At 41.1% G+C, this 22,616-nt stretch overlaps 1 protein-coding gene across 5 annotated transcripts in view; it reads right to left on the reverse strand.

Moving 5' to 3' along the window:
* Window positions 1-19,317: 19,317 nt before the first annotated feature.
* col12a1a (collagen, type XII, alpha 1a) overlaps window positions 19,318-22,616 on the reverse strand; it is a 54,610-nt gene continuing 51,311 nt past the window's right edge. For 4 of the 5 annotated variants that reach the window (XM_070979339.1, XM_070979340.1, XM_070979337.1 and 1 more), the window contains 2 exons: window positions 22,050-22,220; window positions 19,318-20,236 (listed from right to left, as the gene is read on the reverse strand). In XM_070979339.1, coding sequence (XP_070835440.1) covers window positions 20,088-20,236; window positions 22,050-22,220 — 320 coding nt within the window. In that variant the 3' untranslated portion in view covers window positions 19,318-20,087. Of the gene's footprint in view, window positions 21,134-22,049; window positions 22,221-22,616 lie in introns of all 5 variants that reach the window. The other variant, XM_070979338.1, reaches the window with a different exon arrangement.

A 22,616-nucleotide genomic window follows, 5' to 3' on the forward strand; every position in this document is an offset into this window, starting at 1 on the left:
ATGAAAAGGTAACCGTTCTCTCCTAACAGTGTTCATTCAGACACTTTGTATTCCTTTGCAGTTAAAAGTTACGGTAATACTCTGCTTTTCTTTCATTCCTCTCCACAGACTGAGTTACAAGTCACAAATGAGGCTTTAATGATCCTGTGAGGTTTGAGGACAGCAGTGATGGTCAATGGAGCTGGTAGTTTGGATGAGAGACTTCTGTGTGACTAATCTCTCTGTCTAACACACACACACACACACACACACACACACATACACACACAGAGGCTGACTGGATTTTCTCGGTCGCGTGGAGGCAGCACTGTTCCTCTAACAAGTGGTGTCTGAGTGGCCGTCATCATAAACTTGGCCTCAGTGGCCCAAACAGCGTGGCTTTCAGCCAGGGGATCTCACGCTCTGGTGGAAGTCCGCCTGCTGACTCACTGCAGAAGGACACTAAGCGAACTCTCAGCCTTGACTCGCAAACAAAACCATCCAAGGGGGTCTCTCTACATTCATGCTAGCATCCAAAGAAAGCAGCTGCACAAATTAATTGCAAGAACGTACTCTTAACAGTGGTTAAGGATGTTTGGATAGCGTAGTGCATTCAAGGACTCGACTTCAGGCGGTTTCCAACTTACAGTACACATTGCGTAAATGCTCAAACTCTCAAGAGATCAGAGTGATTCATACTCAATAGACTTATTGTTCTTTTGCTGTTTAACAGCAATCTGCTACTAAAATAAAGAGAAAATTATCCATAATATGCTGTCAAATTACTCCAATATAACTGCCATAAATCTTGGCATGACAGTGACATCATACATGTGTTATCAATTACCTTTCTATCAAAGATTAATATTAGCGCCCATCATTAGCACGATATATTCACAACACTGTTAGAAATGTTTTTATGAACTTCAGAAGTAGATTTGTGTAGTTTGTCTTGATGTGAGGAACCCTGTCAGTGTTCAGTAGATGTCATTTAGGTACTTCAACATCTTTTATGGGCAGTTTCTCAAATGAGACCCAAATCTGGAAACGTTCATGGAAGTCCCACTGAGACTGAGGGCATCTGATTCAGATTGAAGGAAGACACGCTCACTGCTAGTCAATAGATAATAACAGGCGTAAAATGTCTTGTCACAGTATATCATACAGCATCACATCCTAAAAAATCATCACGAGACTGCCATCATTCAAACAAGAGGCCCAGGATCCGACAACATCACAACCTTAAAGGCAGACAGTCATTCTCACAGTCTTTATGGGTGTATGATCTGTTTGTGCAATGGTGCTATGGAAATAGTAGAAACATTTTATCATGATAATCTGTGACCGGAAAATGAAATCACCTCATCCTGAAGCTTGTCTTTCTTGCAGGTGTTCTTGGTGGAATCACTGGGATTAGCCTGGAACTACCTTTGAATCACGCAAGAGCCTTTTGTCGACTTCCCCCGTTGGTTTGGGAGAAAAGTGATTATTATCTAACTGAACAGACAGCTATGTGAAGCCGGGGGTGCACTTCCACCGTACTTTTTCCAATCTAATTCAAGATGTTGTAGACAGTAAACCCTCGTGGGGTGGAGGAAACAAAACCAAAGACATCTGCTGAATTCTGGCTGGACCTTCAGTCACATCATTGAAATACTACAGCTAGCATTGGGTAATGGAGAACACATGGGCAGTGGTGTGTTTTCATGGATAGGTGAAGTAAATATGACAGTGGATCCAGTACATGAATGATGAATGGGAGGGAAGATGCCATATATTTAGCACTGGGCTGCCTGTGACCAGGACCAGGGATCCGGCTGAAGGCTCAATCTTCAATGCTCTGGCTGTCATCGAGAAAACCAAAGCCCAAATCTGAGTCATCTTTTCCAAAGCAGATGAATTCCAACACACACCCTTGTTCAATGTAATTACTGTTTTCACACTGGCGGGATCATTAACTCCTAAAACCAATCACCAAGCCTGTACATAAAAAATCTATAATGTAAGGTTGTTCAGTACAAGGTAGTTTAGTATAAAGCTGTAGTGCATGACATATAAAACATGTAGTTTAAAGGAATAGTTCGACATTTTGGGAAATGCCTCTTTGTCAGGACCTGGATGAGTGGGTTCATAGTAGGGGTGCAATGGGTCAAAGACTCGTGGTTCAGATGGTGTCACAAAGAGAAGAGGTTAGGGTTAAATTCATTTAAAACTGCAACACTTTGGCTCTAATGTAGCCCAACGCTGGTTAAATTTAGCACTTAATCCGCAGTTCACTTGTGTATGGAGTATGGATCAACTATGTTCCATTACACCATAAATCGATACTGCTCTCATATCTCATATGAAGCTAAACCCAGGTTACTTGATCTCTCTGAGCTTGCTCTCAGCAGTTAACACCGTATATCAATTTTAGAGCTGTTTCCATATGTTTCCAGTCTTTATGCTGAGCTAAGCTAATTGTCGCTTGTCTGTGTCGTCATATCTAGGCACAAACATCTGACTGGAGTCAATCTCTTCATCTAACTCTCAGCAAGAAGTCAAGTAAGCGTGTTAATGTTAACTTATTCCTTTTAGTACTTCTCAGAATACATATAGACTAACATGAATTTGGCTCACAGTGAGACTTGTAGAAAAATTGGTCTTGACAGCAATGTAAGCATGTGGCTTTTTAAAAGGGCAAGTTTTTGCTTCAAGGTATCATTATGAAGTAAATGCTGATTGTACAATGTAATGCAAATAGAATAATGACACCACTGGGGTTTAGACGGGTTCCCTATAAGCCTTGCTTTAACATGCAACTCTGTCTGCCACTGGGTACGATCTCCCAGGAAAATGAAGGCTGACTGGAGATCCAGTCAAGCTGGATCTTCATCTATGTGTCTCCAGTGTAGATTAAATGACCAAATAAACTCACTCTTTTTCCCCTAATGCTTCCTTATATTCCACCCTCCACCGTGACGCCTACCCCCACTGTAGTTACTTGTTTGTAATAGTAAATAACATAGCTTAGTGCAATTTCACTTTACCTCTTCAATGAGCATGTGTCTTTCTTCTCTCTTATTTCTCTTCTTCTCTCTTATGGTGCTAATTTATTTGGAAATTTGGAAACAAATGTGATCCTGTGTGTGTTGTTGGTAATTGCTGGGCTCTGAGAAAAACTGAAAGCAATCAGGTTATCGTTGCGACAGCGATGTCAACAATAATACCACTTGGAAATGCTGCGGGGGGGTTGAAAAGTCTGTTTCCCCTTTAGGTTTCCTGATTACTGTTTCATTTCTGTGGCTTCTTTGGCTCATGAGAATAATACAGTAAAGGGTAGTAGCTGCAGACTGTATCATGCTGCTACAAGAAGCAGCTAAACAGGGCTTCAAAACCACAAAATAAACACTCTGGAGGAAGAAGTTCAGACCCATGAAACTGCTCAGTCCAACTTACCTAACCAGGGACTGCAGCCTCTTGCTGTTAAATACACATGCAGACATCTCTTTGAAAATAATCAGTGGTTATACAAGTTAGTTTAGATAGAGAAACAACAAAAAAAGGAAAGACACATGATATAATGTAGGCTCGGAGCCTGTTTTTAAGGTGGCGCACACCTTAAACCACAAAGTCACCAGAACATGCTGAATGGGTAGGGATCACTTTCAGTGAGCAAGCTGTATAACAAACCTCTGGGATGGAATCACACTGAAGACAGCCCAGAAGGAAGCATTACACTCATAAGCTAAACAAAGAAAAATGGGAGGTTTGCAGACAAGAAACTCAACTGCTGGAAGTCTCTGGTGTCTTCTACTTGTAACTAAATTCTGCTTGAGTGGAGGAAAGTTTGGACTTTTAAGCTCTAAAAGTATGAACACAAAGTCAAAATCTATACAGAAAGCAGTGAATAAACCCCATGAACCCAAACTACAGCACAGTTTGGCCCAAAGCACAGGTCATGATGGATGCACACGTGAAACTATATGAATCTTGACTTACAATGGGAGAGCCCAGAGGGCTTAGAGATGGAGCACCATCAGGTTGTTATCTCACCTGTCATTTGGTGCCAGTGAGTGTAGACTCGCTGGAGACAGATTTTAAATTTAAACAAGTGAACTTCAAGTGATAGTTAGATGATTTGTCTATACAGTACATGCTTTTCGCCATATCGTAGCCACCTACACACTGAGACTACAGTAAATGTGGAATTGTTCTGCTCAATAAATAAAGCCAGATGATTTCAGGTGCTGCAGAAGGAGATTCTTGAGAGTGCAGAATTGCAAAGTATAGAAGGGTAGAAGAAATGCTTCATATCAGAGGACGTACACGAGTGTCCATAGTAGTAGTAGTAGTGGTAGTTATAGGGAACATGTCATAAAGAGCAACAGTGAGTACTGTAACTGCGTGTTTTTAATAGTTTCTGGATAACAATGGAGGTCTACTGTATGGCAGAGGAATAAGCTATAGGCACAGACGATAAATGGTTTTGGTCTTTTCATGAAACTTGTTGACTGTGAGTAAAACACAACTCAAACAAAAAGTCACACCACCATTTCCTTTCATCTGACACTGGCTGAATAAGTTAAAGCGTTGAGTTAAATTGACTGATTGTGCATCAGTACGAATGTTAAAATTGATCCAGTCCCTATGGAGAATCTAGAAGAAACTCTAAGCCACTCATTTTACAGTATAATAATTTGTTGAGTGGTACCATTTGAATACATTTGAGGGCAAAACCAGAACCATCAAACCCCAAAAGCAGCCTCTTAATTACCAGTCAGCTAACGTCTTGGCCTGAGGAAAAAGCCCAAATTACAAACTCCATCAGACATCAAAAGCTTCCATTCATGATTCACTCTCGAAGCATCATGAGATCACACAATGATTCAACTATTTTATTCAGCAGCAGCGCAAAAAAATGTTAAAATTTGATTAACTCTGGCAAAATGGTCAAACTGCCAGTAAAAATGACAAGGCTTTCAGCCTTAATCAGTTTAAAGCAGCGATTGAGTTTCCGTTACTTGGCGGCGTTTTTCCCAGAATCATGCAAAACTGTCAGCATGTGATTTGCTGAAAAATAGAGCACTGTGCTTAATATTGTGAGACAAAGTGAATAGAAACATCAGGCGACACTAAACTGTTCACATAAGTCATAAAAAGGAAAAATATTTGTCAGTTTTAACTTAGACTGCGGCGGGATCTTATTAATAAAACTGATCTGATTTATTTTTCATTCATTATTTCCATAACTGTAGATAATTTTAACTGGCTTGCAGTTCTGCAGCTGGTGTGTTCTTCTCCAGAAGTGGCGTGTCATTCCAAACAGTAAAACCATAAGAAGAAAAGACCCATGTGGTTAAGATGAAGATTTATAAGACCTTTATAGAATACAGATTAATCTTCTTTCAAAAGGACTTGGCCCTAATTGCAGTAGTTAGACTAATTGCTCTGTTTTGGTATTGCTGCTTAGCTCATGATGAAACAAGACAAGCAAAAAGCATCATGAATCAGACTTGTTTAAACTGGGGCCAAACACAACAATATCAGATGAACTACTGAATAAGCATCAGTTGGATTTAGCTATTGACCCTAAACCCCTCCCCCGAACAGTGACTGTCCAATCATAGTTTAGTACCCGTCACCCGTCGCAGCAGGTCTGTCCAGTTTTGCATTTCTCCACAAAACCTTTCCAAAACCAAACACGCAGAAGCAATGGGGAAAGAAATGGATTAAACACTGTGTTTCTGAATATAAGAAAGAACTGCTGGCATTATTTTTGGGTGGAGCAGGGCACATTTTAAAAAAGCCTGTTCACGATTAGCACTGTGCGGGGTGGTCAGTCCTGGAAGCTATCAGTGTGTATGCTAATTTTAGCAGCACATCCGAGTTTTTATTGGATTTGGGGAAGTTCACACTTCAGCAACCCCAGCTAACAATACCAGAGATTATGTTACGTTTGCCAGAGACACAGCTAGTCCTCATTCTAAAGTGAAAACATTCAGTTTGAAACTATGGACAAGCATGCAAGCTACACAGCAGCACATGTTCAGATGAAATAACAGTCTGACAGTTTTCCTTATCACACTTACCAGGACTAACTGGCTTATGGTATTATATTTATATTAAGTATATTATATTAAGTATGTAGTAGGTAGTGCGCGGGCCTCACAGCAAGAAGGTCGCAGGTTCGATTCCCGGGTCGGGCCTTTCTGTGTGAAACTCCGGCTTCCTCCCACAGACCAAAAACATGCTCATTAGGTTAACTGGTGACTGTAAATTGTCCCTAGGTGTGAGTATGAGTGTGAATGGTTGTGTGTATGTGCCCTGCGATCGGCTGGCGACCGGTCCAGGGGGTACCCTGCCTCCCGCCCGTTGACAGCCGAGATAGGCCCCGGCCCCCCCGTGACCCCGAAAGGGATAAGCGGCATAGAAAATGGATGGATGGATATTAAGTATGTTAGTATATTACCATTAACCATGCTTTTGAGACTGCTAGGCAGAGCCACAAGTTGGGCAAAATGTAAATGAATTGACCACCTGTTGAATGTTGCTACAAAGATATAAGGGGAGCACATCCTGACAGTTACTGCTATGCTCTTTGCTGTAGCTTCTGACTGCTGTTAGCTAGTTAGCTCAGGCAGTTGTGCAGCTAGTGGCCCTTTTAGACTGCGCTGCTACAATCTGTAGCAGCGCTGTTAGTATAAAACTTAGTATGCAGCCCTGATGGACTAACTGCTGCCATCCATCCATCCATTATCTATACCGCCTAGCCCTTTCGGGGTTGCGGGGGGCTGGAGCCTATCCCAGCTTCAATGGGCGAGAGGCGGGGTACACCCTGAACCGGTCGCCAGCCGATTGCAGGGCCACATGTAAGGACAAACAAACATTCACTCTCACACTCACACCTACGGACAATTTAGAGTCATCAATTAACCTAATGAGCATGTTTTTGGTCTGTGGGAGGAAGCCGGAGTACCCGGAGAGAACCCACGCATGCACGGGAAGAACATGCAAACTTCACACAGAAAGGCCCCGCCTGACCCGGGGATCGAACCGGCAACCTTCTTGCTGTGAGGCACCCGCACTACCTGCTGCGCCACCGTGCAGCCCTAACTGCTGCCATTACACGTAATTTGGTGAGAACATATGCTCATTCACTCAGATTCCCAGTGGTGTAGAGTTATCCTACACCCTGTTATCAGAGCTAAATGGCACCATGATTTCTGGCTTTTTGACATTTCAGCAGTATCTGTTAGTAGTCCAAAGAGACATAATGTGGGTTTTTTGCGCAAGTCTATTCCACACATCTTATTAAAGAAAGACATTTTTTGATGCCACATGTCTGTCTGTCTAAAATATGCCCAAGAGTTCCCGCTTTTCTTTTACGTCTCCATGTAGCACATTCTAAGTTTGAGTCTTAGAAATTTGGAGGGAGTCAAGCACAATATATTTAATGTCTGACTGCGTTTCACATTCTCCAAGATTCTTTGGCAAAGGCTAGTTCTGGGTCTTAAAAAGTAACTGGCCTGTCTATTTCTGTAAGGAAAACCTCTACAGAAGAATGATACACCAATTGCTCTTCTATTCAGACCCAAATGGGGATCCAAGTAGGGAGTTAGTATATTATATGTGGACAAAATGACAGATGAAACCAGTGTCTTCATGTTGTTAACCCCTCCTTGTCTTTGACATAGCATATATCTTGGTGTGATTTAACGCAGGTATTCTTCCTTTATTCCCAAACAAAGTTCTCTATCATCATCTTTTGAGTATTAAGGATGGAAAAGGTTAGGTTAGGTAACATGCATGAGACATAGTTGATTTTGGGAGTTGCAAACATTTTTACTAAATTAAATCTAGTTTAATTTAGATTTAATTTGGGGGGGGGGGGGGGGTTGTGTGTGTTCTATTTAACAAGGCAAAGTAAGTTTTCCTATCCAGCATGTCATTCGATTCACATTTATGCTCATTCATTTTACCCCATGTGTCTGAGTCTTGTTGCTCCATGTATTGTTTTTCAAGAGCATGTGCTTCTTACGGGAACAGAGGGGGTGGAAAAAGGGAAGACCACAACTCCTCCAGTTGTCATCCGGTTCCTCTCTAACAGCACAGCAGTGAGTAGCAGACAGGGATCATCTGTGAAATCCATCACTGATAGGAAGAGGATTATAAAACCTCCACTATCATTCATTTGGAATGTCCCTCCCACATGAATGAAGACCATCAGGTTTCATACCACCTCCATCATGTAACCCCCCCCCCATTTAAAGCCTGAGGAAGACATTAAGTCACCCCGCAGGAGTGTTCAAAAGAGGAAACATGATGATTCATGTTATAATTTTAGGTGTTGTATCTGCGATAATGACACACAGATAAACTTCTTCCAAAGACATTTGACAATAAAATCCAAGCTGCTGTCTCCGGCTGTGATGGAAACACCAACTCAGCATGACGTAGCCTGCTGTATGTTCTGTAACTTAAACATGTTTCACCAAATCATTCAACAATGACTCCAGTGTGAAGCTGTAAAATGCTTCTAAATGACCAGCGAGGGACATGGAACGGCCGCGGCGCCTGTTACTCCACTGGCTGTTCACTACTTGTTAACTGCAGCAGTATGGATAGAATTAGGCCTGTTTTCTCAGTCTTCTCGGAAACAATGTAAGGCCATACATGTATTTCAGTCTAGTTTCTGTGTATGAAAACTACTACATTTCTCCCTCTCCTGAGCCAGTTCAAGTGACAGGAAAGAGGCGACAATTCAATTTAGACTCTGTTTCTGTTTAAGGTTGTATGGATTTAACAGTCCAATTAAAATTAATCTCAAATTAATAAAAATAATAACAGTTCTAACATTATGTCAAAGACATCTATGTATTGTCCTGCAGTGATATCTACTGAAGCTAGTTGCAGCTCCTCCTGTCTCATGATACCACTTTGTCCCTCAAGAGGTGACAGTCCAATTGTACAGCCTCCAGAAGTTTCAGCTGGGAGATGTATGTGAGTTTGCCTCCTTTCAGAAGCTCTATTAGCTTCTTCCTCTTTTTTTTTAGTCCAAAAAATAAACTCCCATAATGTTTCGAAAGGAAATATTATAACAGAAAAATTAAACTGTTCACTTTCTGAATTCAAGTTTCTGTCTTTGACCAAGCTAACTCATTGTAAAACTCTTCAAAACCATCTTGTATTTCCAATATTATAAAAATCACCAGCTCTGGTTTGGTTCTCTGACTTGGATGTGAAAATCTTCAGGCTCTAGATGCTGCTTTTCCAGGCTGGTGACGACTGCTGTTCTCCCATTTTATGGCTCTCATGTCCCGGCCTGCCGTGTCTTCATTGTCCCCGGAGTCAGAGTCCTGGTCAGAGCCGCTATAAATCAACTTGGTACCATTTTTCTTGTCTTCAAACTGGCCTCTTTGTGTCTCAGAGCCTGTATCCGGCCCAGTTCCAGCCATTTTCACTGGCAAGCTGCTGAGCTTGGTTGCATTGCCCACGATATAATGTTAAACTATAACAGTCCTCCAGCACTCCAAGCTCTCAGTCTGGGAGCCAGCCAGGTAAAAGGGCCACTAGCTGCACGACTGCCTGAGCTAACTAGCTAACAGCAGTCAGAAGCTACAGCAAAGAGCGTAGCAGTAACTGTCAGGATGTGCTCCCCTTATATCTTTGTAGCAACATTCAACAGGTGGTCAATTCATTTACATTTTGCCCAACTTGTGGCTCTGCCTAAGGATAACAATGTTGGCCAGCAAACACTTCAGTCCAAAATCAGATTACTATGAAATTAGGTATGAATAATTGATTGTCCCCAGAAGATATTCTAATGATTTGGAGACTTCCCTGATGTTTGTTCTAGCAGCACGGTCTCGTTTCAGTTTCCCCTCGACTGATTCGCCTCATTACAAAACTTAATACCATGGAATTTACTGTAGGTTTTGTAGGTGTCCCAGAGGATAAATCATTGATTTGGTGACCTCCTGACCTCTCTTCAAGCACCAACCATCCATCCATTTTATGACGCTTGCCCAAGGTCTGGGTCAAGGTGGCAACAGACTCAGCATGGTTGCCTGTACAGTCTCCTGTCTCGCTACATCCTCCAGGTCTCTCAGGGCTATCCAAACGTGTTTCCAGGTGACTCATCATTCTTCTAGTGTGTTCTGGCTAATAAGGTTGATAAATAGCAAAAAACTCTGAGGGTATTACAGATGTGGCAACTCGTCAATGACTTAAACAGCTGTCATGGAGCTGAAACTATATATTTACACATACACTGTATCTTACCTCAGAGATGATGAGCTCTCTAACCTGAGGCCATTTTTGACCTTGAAAAGAGTCATTTTATGAAAAATTCTGAACTCAAGGACCACTTACTAGCTTTTTTCTGAACTTTCAACCCCATTTCATGGAGCGTCTCGCTGAACTCGATCTGCTAATGCAGGCAATGAGATGTAAGGAACTTTCAAAATCAAGTTCACTGAAGTGATTTATCCTCACCTGAACTGTGTAACAGCAAATTGAATTTACAAATTCATGGTGCTGAAATTTTAGATGGGTCATGAGACAAAAGTGTTCCAGTCCTTCTTAGATGAGTAAATGAGTTGATCATTGGAAACCCAGAGCATTTATGGTCATATTAAAACGTAGGAATCCTGCTGTAATTTAATGGGGGTTCTGTAATTACCATTTAACTCCACTTGACAATAAACATTCAAGCATTTCTTTTCTTTTTCAAGCAACCTTTGACCATTAGCTCTAAATCTTGGCAGTAATGTAATCTTTAGCCGAGAGGGGTGAATGAGCACATAACGTATGCTGACACATATTTCCATACTTCCTTTCCTTTTCTTTTTTTGATCTTTCCCAGAACAGCAGGCCCTTTTCTTTCTCTCACTGACATTCACAGACACCTCTGGGAGCTGAGTCATGGAGACTCTTCCTCCGTTGGGGGTTCACAGGTCATCATGACTGCTGCTCTGCCAGCTGTTGCAGCCTGGAGGGGAAACTGGAGACGATTTTCTCAAAGTTGCACTTTGAGGAAAGAGTGACACAGCATTACACTGACCCCAGTAAGCGTTTTTCCTCTCTACCCTCTGGGGAGCCAGGCGCTGACGGTCCAGGCCCACACAGTCTGACCCCCACACCAACACCCACACAAACATCTGAATGAACTCAGAGTGTAATGTCTGGTTACAATGTCCAACTCTATTGCAGATATTCAGGAATGTTTTTGTTTTTTCATGTCTTGTATTTTAGGGTTTTCACCAGCCGTCACTTATTGATGATATTCCAGGACTGATTTCGATCCGTGGTTTCCAGGATGGGACCTCCCAGGCAGTCCCAAGATAAATCTGAGGGGTCACTAGATGATTAAAGGGGTAAAGGAAAAAACCTAGCAAAGAAAGTCTTATATTCTTTTCTAACTTTCTCTCTCTTTTTTTTGGTGAAATACTAGATGCTTTCCCCTCTTAATGCCTCTGAAAACACTTCAAAGAATAGTCTGGGGAAATATGCTTATTCGCTGTCTTGCAAAGACAAAGATTAATGCCAGTTTTATATCTCTGTTAAATATAAAGTTATAGTCAGGAAAATACTGGAAACGGAAGTTTTTAGTCCAGCTCTGTCCAAAGTTAAAAAGTCTGCAGACCAATCTAGCTCTCAGAGCTCTCAAAGGTAAGTTTGCTAACCAACAATTAGCAAACTATGCAGGAAATGGTGCGCAATGTAGAACCAAATGTTATGGGATGGTAAACCAAACAGGAGAAAACAGAGAGAAGTTCCAGGACCTGTAAGCCAGGCCATCTGCGTATATCATTTTTCCAAACCATTTTCGATGAAATGAAACTGCTTCTGTATGACAAACGTCTTGATGGCTGCGTTCCCGTGAAAACCGCGATCATGTGAGCCACTCCTCCTCCGTAACAGGAAACACTGAACTGAACTGTCACTACGTCATCAAGCTTCCTGCTCCACCTATTTTGCACAGATGGATGGCTAGCTGTTTTCTTCATACAAGTTTTGATTTTCTCATCCATCTCTGCAAGAAAACAAATTTCCCCAAATGACATACTACTCCTTCAAAATAAGTGAAATACTACAGTAGATACTTTCACCAGTTCAGGCCTCTGAAGATCCTTCAAATTAAACAAATTTGAGAAGGACCGCAAATGTGAAAGGGACCACTAGCAATAACGAGATTTTGGCCAGAATCAGACTCATTTCTGTGCTGTTTTTGAGGATTTATCTGCTGCAATATTTTCACCCAAACATGCCCACCTCTGAAGAGGGACGTGGAGCACCTTCTGTCAGTTATCTGTTCTTGTTTAACGGAGCATCCTGTCCCAGCTCAGCTGAACTGCATGAAGTCATGTGGCTGTATCCTGTCCTCAGAACTTCCTCCATCCTCCAAGGCATATTCTTAATTGCATCTCGTCTTATTTGACAGTCAACAACTGATTGCACGGATACGTGTGTCCTGTTCCAGACTACTTCAGAGGACAGACGTTTAGCGTGGCACAAACTTCAGAAACAACTAAACCTTTCCTCAGTCTTCCCATGAAATCACTCTTTCTGTTTTTACAAGTGGTTGCGACTTAATAAATTCAAGATGAGTCAGATGACATCTTCCCTCCATGTTTGTCACACCTCATTTTTGACTCATGCTAGGTCACTCTGACAAGCACCTGCGCTGGGATGTTTGATATCTTGAGTGAGAAATGCTATCTTGAGTGCCACAAGACACTTGAATCCTGCATCATTTGGCTTGTAATGCTGCAAAACCTCACTGGGCCAAAAACACTGGAAAATACAGATGAAATAAGTGAGCTCTAATAGAAGCAGATGGACCATGTCGAAAGTTGGGGTGGCTTTTTCCAGTGAAATATTTCACAGCTGCCTGGGAGCATTTAAACACCCCCACAAGGAACAAATAAGCATGTACAGTAAACTGGTTAACAGTTGGAGGATAAGTGTGTAGGAGAATGTTGAATCAATCAAGTTATAGACAGATTCATCCACACCTACGCCCTTGGATGAACTGAATATATGAAAGGATGTTGATTTCATATTGCAGTGTGCCTGCCTACAACATTCAACCACTATTGTGTGTTCACAAAGGTCCCCTGGATGAGTTTCACCTCATTAGCCCTTCAGTCACAACAACAAAGCATCTGGGACCACCCTCATCTCTCCATAAATACACCGTCGCAGCTCACTCTGCAAAAAAGGTCAGACATTTCACAAACATCGGTAGAACCTTTTGTGGGATAGGCAAAGGAATCAAAACAGTTGTTGGCCTTCAACCAGCGATCTCCACAGCTGTGCTCCCCATGTGCTGCTTCTTGCAACGGAGGGCAGAGGTCTGAACTGGGTGGAGGACGTTCAGAGCCTCTCCTGCCTTGCAAAGAATTCACACCACCTCTTTGATGTTATTTATGCTTTGTTTTTTCAGCCACGTCCATCCAATATATTTACATTCTGTAATTATCTCACGATACAGTATTCTTCATTGTTAGTGCTGGAGTCAGCCATGGATTCAAGTTGCCTCCATAAGCACGAGGCACTCAGGAAACAATCTGAAATCAGCTTCACTGTTTTCAGTTCACATGCCCACAACCGTATCAGGGCTGAATGAAGGTACCGCAAACATAACAAGTCCTGTCGCTACTTTGCATTAAAAGTAACTCTTCAAACGTGGGGTGGCAACGCAATGTTTCTGTTTTCAGCATGTTTTTATCAGTGAATCATTTTAATACGAGCGAAGGGATAACACGGCAAGAGGGAGCAGCCACAACGAGCTGCTGATGAAGAGTTGCAGGCTCGTCTGTGAAGTAACCGGACATCGGCCTGTTGTTGTGTGGAAAACTACTTGCGTCGTTTGCAGCATAGAATTTGATCATGGTTGGACTTATTTTGGACTGATTTCTTTGTCAAAACAATGCAAGTTTGTTTGGCTGCACTGTAAACAAATACACCAGTGGCTCCTCTGTTGTATTTCTGAGGAAGCAGCTGCTGAAGCAGTGTTTCCTCTTGTATTAAAGTGCACATGCTGTTCTAGCAGCAACTGCAGCTGCTGCCAAATGAACAAGGAAAAATCTTAAACATTACAATTTTAAGACTCCACAAGGAGGCAGAAAGGCTAAAAACACTGTAACACTGATCATTATATTATCAGACTGAAGCAATCCTTGGCTTCTAATTGTGTTTTCAAAGTTTCCATTTGAAAATTATCTCTCAATTGTGATTTAAGTTACACGATACTGTAGGCATCAGCAACAGGGACCGCTGGAAACAGTTTTTGATTTTTATCAGTAAAACACTGCATAGTTCATTGTTTTGTTTCCCGTCTGGAGGACATTTTGGTGACAGGTAACACGGCAAATGAGGACATGGGGTTTTTAAGAGGAATAACTCACAATCAAGGCTTCATTTTTACAAGGTCAGCTGGAGAACTCGGCTCGCCTCTTTCCATATTCAAAGGGGAGTGCTGCTTGCTGTTGCCTTTGGCATCTCAGTCAGTGGAAACCTACTGTCTGCATGCTGACTGAATATTTGCCCTATAAGGAGTTAACCCCCCTTGAAGTTCAAAAGGACTGCTTCATTCCTTCCTCAGGTTTTGGTTGGCAAGCCAAGAATCAAAGCCACTCCATTCGAACGGGTGGCTGCTTCAGGGGAAGCAGTTCATATACATTTGTGTCTGCTTCACTTTGTGTAGTGGCTCCCTTTCTAAACCACATTAAAGTCAAGCTGAGATTAGATTCAGTACAATATGGTATTGCTGTTTATAGGAAACTGACAGTAAAATGGTTTTATTAAGTTTTTGATGGGATTCGACAAAAGTGTCCATAATGACAAATTATTGCAGAGTATTTTACTGGAAAGTTGGAGTCTTGCTTAGTCTAAATGCTTGTTCCGAAAGGAAAATTCAAAGAAGACTTTTTGGAGTAAAAACATAAAAGCAGAATTTTGGCTTGTAGCAAAGGCCATCAAATAAAAAGCTTCATCATTATTGGTCATCAAAAACCCATATTGGTCAACCTCTCTCATTATCCCATTGTAGGAGCGAAACCTCAGCTCAACTCTTGTATAGAGAGACTGTATGTAATCTGTCAGTTTATGTTGCATGTGAGATGGAGCCCAGGCTTAAACCAGGTGGAGCTTGTGTAACAGCATTTGCCCACCCTGCTGAAGTGTCCCTTGCAAAGGGACACTTCGCTCTCAAGGCTGCACGTTAAATATGAAGCTTGTTATCTTAGCTTAGCATGAAGACTGGAAACAGAGAGAAGATCGCCTCTATTCTAATAAAATCAGTTATCACCTACTCTCACCTCTAAAGCAAATATTGAAGTAGACTGTATACCTTCTTACACTTCGGTTTTATTATGGTTTCAATTTTATTTTAATTAATGTTAATTAGTGAGCTTCAGTTGTGTCTGTAGGGGATTTTGCTCCCTTTGGAAAGAGCCAAGATATTTTTTTTCCCAGACTTTCTGGTTGGTCTGGGATTATGTTCTGTCCCACTCCATATGACCTAACTCAATTAAAAACATACAGCCATCAGAACTGAATTCAACACTGATTTGTCTGCATGTGGTTGTTGCTAGCACAAGTCAGTGGTAAGCGTCACTATGAACAACACATTTTCAGCTCTTTCTGACAGAACCTGCCAGTATGCAAACAGTTAGCTGTCTCTTTATAAGAGCTCCAGGAAGCATCCCTCTTCCTTCATAAAATATCCAGCAATGAAAGTGCTGCATTCATGGGTTTTTGGTATTGAAAGGTGCTCTTGCATTTGTGTTTTTTCTGTGAGAAACACCAATACACACTTGATCAAATGCAGATATTTTCCCTTCTCTTCCAGGAAAGAGGAGAGGAGGAGGGGTTCAACTTGAGCAAATTATCCAAATTTTGAAAAAAAAAAAAAAAAAAAAAAGAAAGAAAGAAAGAAAGAAAGAAAGAAAGAAAGAAAGAAAGAAAGAAAGAAAGAAAGAAAGAAAGAAAGAAAAAAGAAAAAAAATGGGCATTTTGAGCCTGACTGTCCACATGATTTATGCTTATGTATATGTCGCAGAGAGCATCATGTATTTATATGCTGTCCCGTGCCAGAAGGCCATTTCGTGACTGTGTTCTCGGTCTGTATTGCAGTGATTAATGTAGTGTACAGCAGGTTACAGTACGAGCAGAGCTGGAGTGAAAATATGAAAATTTTCCTCATGTCTGTGGTTTACAGTATGCTATCTCCATTTAGCTGTCATCCCACCAACCATCATCCTAGAGCCTTCATAGCAGTCCATAAAGTCCAAAGAAAATTCTGCTTTTCAATGACTTGACTACTTCTCAATGGCAGACTAATTCATCTCATCTGGTGCCCAGTGCCCATGCATGATTCCATTCTATCATGGCATTGAATTGTAATAAGATGCAGTGCAAGAATTCCCCGTACGTTTTACACTGTTTGATTAATATATATTAACAAAGGTACAAGAAAATTGTCTTGCAGTGTTCTGCAAACTTTAACTCAGATGCACAGCTGCACAGTAAATCAAAAACTGATGAGCTGCTGTGGTGAGTTGTGCTTTCCTTGAACCTCACCCTGTCTTTTGACATGCCAAGGCTGATATCACATCACACGGTTGATATGAATTTGTTGCTGTTATACTGAAATGGTGTAAAAAGACTTTGAAAAGTTGGACAGTTTGAGAACCTCTTCTACAATATTACATCAAACTTTATAGAAAATTATGCAAAACCTTACCTCATATACAGTTATATTCAAGTTTCATCAACCTTTTCCACATTGCATTTGTTGACAATATGGCAAGAGTTTAACATTGCCCCCACATTTGACTTTCTGGCTTTGGAGCCTCAACAGTTCTCAGAGTATGTCTGCACATTCACATACTGTACATTATCATTATTTGAGAAAGGAATATTGAAACTGTTTAAAGCTGCACTAACTGATATTGCTCTATGAACAATAGATGGCTATTGCTGTATTCAAATGGAACTTGTGACCTTGAGGAAGTTGTGTGCACGATATGCTTGGCATTCAAGCGGTTAAGTCTACTAGGTAACAACAACATATGACCAAAAGACTCTTTGTCCTTCCCTTGTTATTCTTTGCTTCTTTCCAAGAAACTTTGACTTATTCCTGAGACATTTAATATTATGACAAAAAACAGCATAAGAATAAAATTACAATATCTTAACTTATCATCCACCAAAAAATGAACCTCCATGGCCTCCACCATGTCTGAGCACGCCAAAGTTGACAAAGTTTGTGAACTTCAAAAATTTCCTCTACCAAGAGTCTACATGAATACCACTAGCATATGAGCAATGAGTTGCTGTCGGCCTTAAAACTAAAACAATGAGCTGAAAGATGCTAAAATGCTGCCTTCAAATGTGGTCATGTTTACCAGAAGTCCACATGGATACCACTAGAAGGGGGCATTCATATGGACTTCTGGTAAACATGACCACATTTGAATGCAGCATTTTAGCATCTTTCAGCTCATTGTTTTAGTTTTAAGGCCTACAGCAACTCATTGCTCATATCAGCTTTGTTTTCAAACCAGCCAGCTGCTGTTTTCCGTAGACACAAACTGTGTGCTACCTCACAGTAAATAGCAAGCAGAGAGGAGCTAGCGAATAGCTGGTGAACAAAGTGACTCCAAGTAAACGCTACTGTTGCTTTGTGACTGCTCGATGTGTAAATACTGTAGGCAACTGTTAGCTAACATGTTAACGCATATCAACTTTGTTAGTCAAGTCAAGTAAATCAGGCTGAAGCCTCAATTTGGAAACTGAGTGCTGCATGAAACTACCAATACTCACTCTTGTGAGTCGCTTTGTCTGCTGTTTGCGAGGGGACAACTGCAGATATAACAGGAGTTTGTCAAAATCTGTAATGACCACAGATTCTGGAGCAGCCCACTTGAAACCCTTGCCACAAAGTGATCGCAGATGCATGCTGGATTGTCAACAAACTCAAAAAAATCAACAGACAGAAACCAGACAGGGTTATGGTGAGGATGGTATCAGGCATTGCTGACAGTTTTTTTTGCCTTGAGATGGAAACACGGTATGATTGTTGGCGGGGGTGGAAAAAAAAGAAGACTTAAAGCTGCAGCATTGTTTTGCAAGATGTAATAGACTGAAGTTAAAACGCAAATCAGAGCCTGATGTTGAGAAACGGTCTGAACAGCACATCACCTTTAACAGGTGTGAGCACATTTCAACAAGGCCAGTGTGTTTCAGAGAGTGTAGCTGTGAGCTAGGTGTTGAAAATGAGGGTCTTTATAGAGAAGCCACATCATGAAGTGTGCATGTGTTTGAGACATAGCTGTGGGTTTCTGTTATGTTCTTCCATGTATATTGATGTACTTGCTGAATGGAGATTTACATTTCAGATAGTGTTTTCTGCATTTGTTTTCATGTTAGCTGTTGTCGGCATGTGAAACGCTTTTGCAGACACTGTCTCTGTCTCCTTTAGGACTAATTTGTACCGGCTGTTCAGACATGCAGACAGCACCAAGAATTCTTCTCATGAAATATACATCTCTATAATTTGTATGTGAGGTTCTAAGACTAATGGAAGTGCTTTTGAAAAGGTGATTCATAAATCACTTGTGTGCTTCAGAAAACAAATTGAAAGGTTTCCATAGAGGAATTCTCCCATGTCTTCTTGTGGTGGTGTTCTTGACCTCAATACTACCCCCCCGCAGTTGTTATCTCTGGCATTTGTGCAGAACCCCTCCTTAGACATACTTTATCTTCACCACAATAGACAGCGTCAATTGTTCCTTACCTCACATATCTCTTATTTCACCTTTAGATATGCTTAATGGATGGAAATCTGTGAGTTTTTCCAGGGCGGGTATCTTCTCAATCGTATTTGCGCTGTTTCCTCATGGAAATCTATCCATAATCATTACAACCTGACAGGATGAAAGCCGACCGGGTGCATGTGAAAGCCTGTGAAGCGGTTCACATGTTGGAAATGTTAGCTATTGTGGACTGTTTGTTTTCACACTCTGCTCTCTCTTCTTGTTGCCCTGACATGAACTGACATTCTGGACGGCACAAAATATCTTTAGCTGTCAAAATAAATAATGGTTGAAACTTGAAAGTGCATTTCTCAAGGCCTAATGTTGGGAAAAGCCAGTTGTGTCACTCAACATCAAATAGAGTCTGTAAAAAGGAAAATGGTTGCATGTTGTGCTGTCAATAGACAGCAGCCGAGGATCTGACCTTCAAATGTGAGCCCAGAGATTGGGCTGCACGCACAGTGTTCTGATACTGTGAGTGTAAGAGTAATCAGCAGAAGACAAACATGAATGGAGAGTGGAGCCAATTGCTACATTTTCAGTAGTTTTATTGAAAAATGCCTCTTCTGTTTCAGAAATAAATAAGAAAATAAGGCTGTGTGGAATTCACAAAATGTGCAGTTAAAACATGAGAAGAGCAATTCTATGTCCATAGCCTTGCAACCAAATCCAAACTGCATAGACAGAAAACAACAACTATATTCTGACTTCCTCAGTAAATATACAACACAAACATGCAATTCCACCTTTGGTAACAAAACAAATGAAAAAAAAAAAAAAAAAAGCGTTTGGTTTGTTACAATAAGTCAAATATCATTTGGTTTACAGGCCTAAAACAAAAACATCACAACAATCAAATCTTTGGAGATCAAATCAATTGTCTTTTCTTTTTCTTTACCGATGGAGTATCTGAAACAGCTTTACATACTGAAGTATGACAGAAACAACACGGGTAGCCTGAAAGTGTTCAAAAACACACACTGTACTTCTTTCGACAAACTTTCTGCTGGTTTTCACATGATTAGTGCATAACACATTGGAGTCCGATAAACACTTGCAGTTATATTACAAGCAGACACTTAAAGGGAACACTTAGCAAGCACACAGGTTTGTAATGAATGAACATGTAGGTTTGTATTAATCTTGCTAAACTTTCTCAGGTCAAAAAAATATATGTTCAATATAGCCAGGGGTATCAAACCCATATAAGTACTAGTTTTGCACTGAAAATCACTTCATCCTCACAAAAGCTTTCATGGAAGTTATTTCAATATTACACTCTCTGAGAACTCCTTATTGTAGCTATGATGCTAGTGTTTCTGTATTGTCTTGTGGTAGTGATCTCTTTCCTCGTTGGTTTCGTGAGGAACCGGGTGATTGCATTGTCTCAAACTCTCCAGCTGGCTCCACAGGTATAGACACTACCTCAGGTCCAGGCTGGTAGCGGTTAGCTAGAAAAATATTCGGGATGGCCAATCAAAAAAAATGGTTCCTTCTGCAACTTTTCACATGCACAATTTAAATATATTGCACTACGGAATTCCCAAAAAATTCCCTGTGTCAAACTTCCGCTTCCTGAAGTACCAAAAAAGCTAAATTAAAAAAAGTGTTTCAAATGCTGTGATGACATTTACAATAAAATCCAACAAGCTACTGGATAATAAGACGTAGTAAAATAACCAGCTCATACTACAAAAACACACATGGAAATGACAGGAGAGCAACATTTAGCACTGACTTAGTCAACGTACACAAAGAACATGGTGATTAAAAGTACAAATGGAACATGCTTCAGTCTGGACCAGAGCTGTTTAAGTCACTTAAGGCGTCGTAAACAGAGGTTATGCTGGTGGTAAGTAAGCAGAGGGTTATGAGGCACAAGCTCAATACAGATGTTAACTTGATTTTTAGTGACATGTCCTGGTTCATACAATCATTTACAAGGCACAAAAATTAGTTTTATTTACACATATCACCTCTACATTAACATTGCTTTCAGTTATGAAATCCTCTTTGTTAGTAGTTGTTTTGGGTGGTATTTGTACATGCTCCTTCCTTCGTAGAAATGCTCAGTCTCTTTTTTTTTTTTTTTCCCCAACGGTTTGTTGTTCAAGATGCAAACAGGCCAGCAGGTTGCCATCACTGTAGCTTGTAGCTGTGAGATGATGTTAGTGCCAGTCCGCTCCATTCTGTTTTTTTGGCTTTTGTAATGTTTGTTTTTTTTAGTGTTCAATCTATGTCCGTGGTGATTATCCTTACATGCCCCATTGCAAGTGGGCAAACATCTCAGAAACAGGACTTCAAAGTGTAAGCGGCACAGGTGACTTAGAAAGTTTACTATGCCAAACCTGAAAATAGTTCAAAGAGGGTGTGAGTTTTCACTGTGGAACAAAGTTATAAGCATCTTATCTGATTTAATGCAAGTCATCATTCACTGCTAGCTGGAATGCTTTACATGCCACTTTAAAAACTGTACATCAAATGTATGGAGGTATTGGAATATCGTTGCTCCGAACTGACTGTTCACTAAACCCCTGGCTTGAACAGCGATTATCCAATTCTTGCACAGCAGCTGTAGATAAGCACAGCAGGCCTGTGCATGGAGCTGCAGTTACAATCACATCGAGAATTTGAAAGGTGGTTTCTTTTTTTTAGCCTTTCAGAAACCAAAAACATGAGAGGAAAGGATCGAAGAATATTAGCTGGTAACAAAAAACTGAAGTATGAAATGTTCCATGGCCTCGGAGGTAATGCTCAGTTACTGTACAGTAACTGCGGGTAGTAAGCTAGTTAGCTAAGCATGCTAACATTTGCAGCTCAGCGTTCTTTCGCTAGCTACATCTGATAAAATCTGTTAGCAGCAGTTGAAAATTTAGTAACTAAAGTTGATGCATCAAGGGATAGAAATGAAGAGCTTTCTTTTGTCAACCTCTGACTGAAATCGAGGACCTATTGTTCCAAAAAATTACTATGAATTTTGATGGAAAATCTGCCACTGTTGTCATTTTAAACTGCAAAATGTTTGATGCAACAAAAAGCTTGCCAGTCACAGCAACAATAAGTGGAGCTTAGTGAACCGTCAGTTGAAATTCTTACGCAAATAAGATTTCTGTTCAAAAATCAATACTCTGGAACACACATTCATATCTCCATACATTATCAAAGAAAGAAGTAGTGCACTGATTTGCAAATGTAATTAGTCTGCATACACTTAGTCTTTCACCTAATGTAGTACCATGCAGGACTAGACAGTGTTGAGTGTACCTGTGTATCCTTGTCCATTGTAAGGAATGCCAACACACTGAGAGGAGTCGCAATATCCGGGGGGTCCTGGTGGTCCCCTCACCCCTGGAGTTCCCTGGCGACCTGGAGGGCCACGAGCCCCAGCGGAGCCAGAAGGACCTGGGGGTCCCGTTCTTGACTCTCCTGGTGGCCCTGCAAATGGGAGAGAGAAGGTGAGTAAAAACCCGTCTGAAAAGTCTCTGGAGCTGAGCGCAAGAGCCCACTGACATCAGCCGTAAATCTGCAGTGAAAATGGTGAGGGTAACACGGGGCTGCAGCACTGTAATTTACATTTTCAATGGCTCAATTAAAAAGCTTGACCAAGAAAAAAAAATCTGCGCCTGTGTGGAGTTACCCCCCCGGCCCCGTCTGTCTAGACGGTAAAACTCATGATGGAATTTTCCCCCTCTCTCTTTTTCTCTCCCTTAAGTGAGCCCATGTGTTGTCAATGAAGCCACCAAAGAAAGCTCATTGTACAACAATCCGATTTCCCCCCACACACACTCACTCACACATACAGTATACACACTAAAAAGTGAGTCATCAGTG

Source organism: Chaetodon trifascialis, chromosome 14 (assembly GCF_039877785.1).
Source record: "Chaetodon trifascialis isolate fChaTrf1 chromosome 14, fChaTrf1.hap1, whole genome shotgun sequence".
NCBI lineage: Eukaryota > Metazoa > Chordata > Actinopteri > Chaetodontiformes > Chaetodontidae > Chaetodon > Chaetodon trifascialis.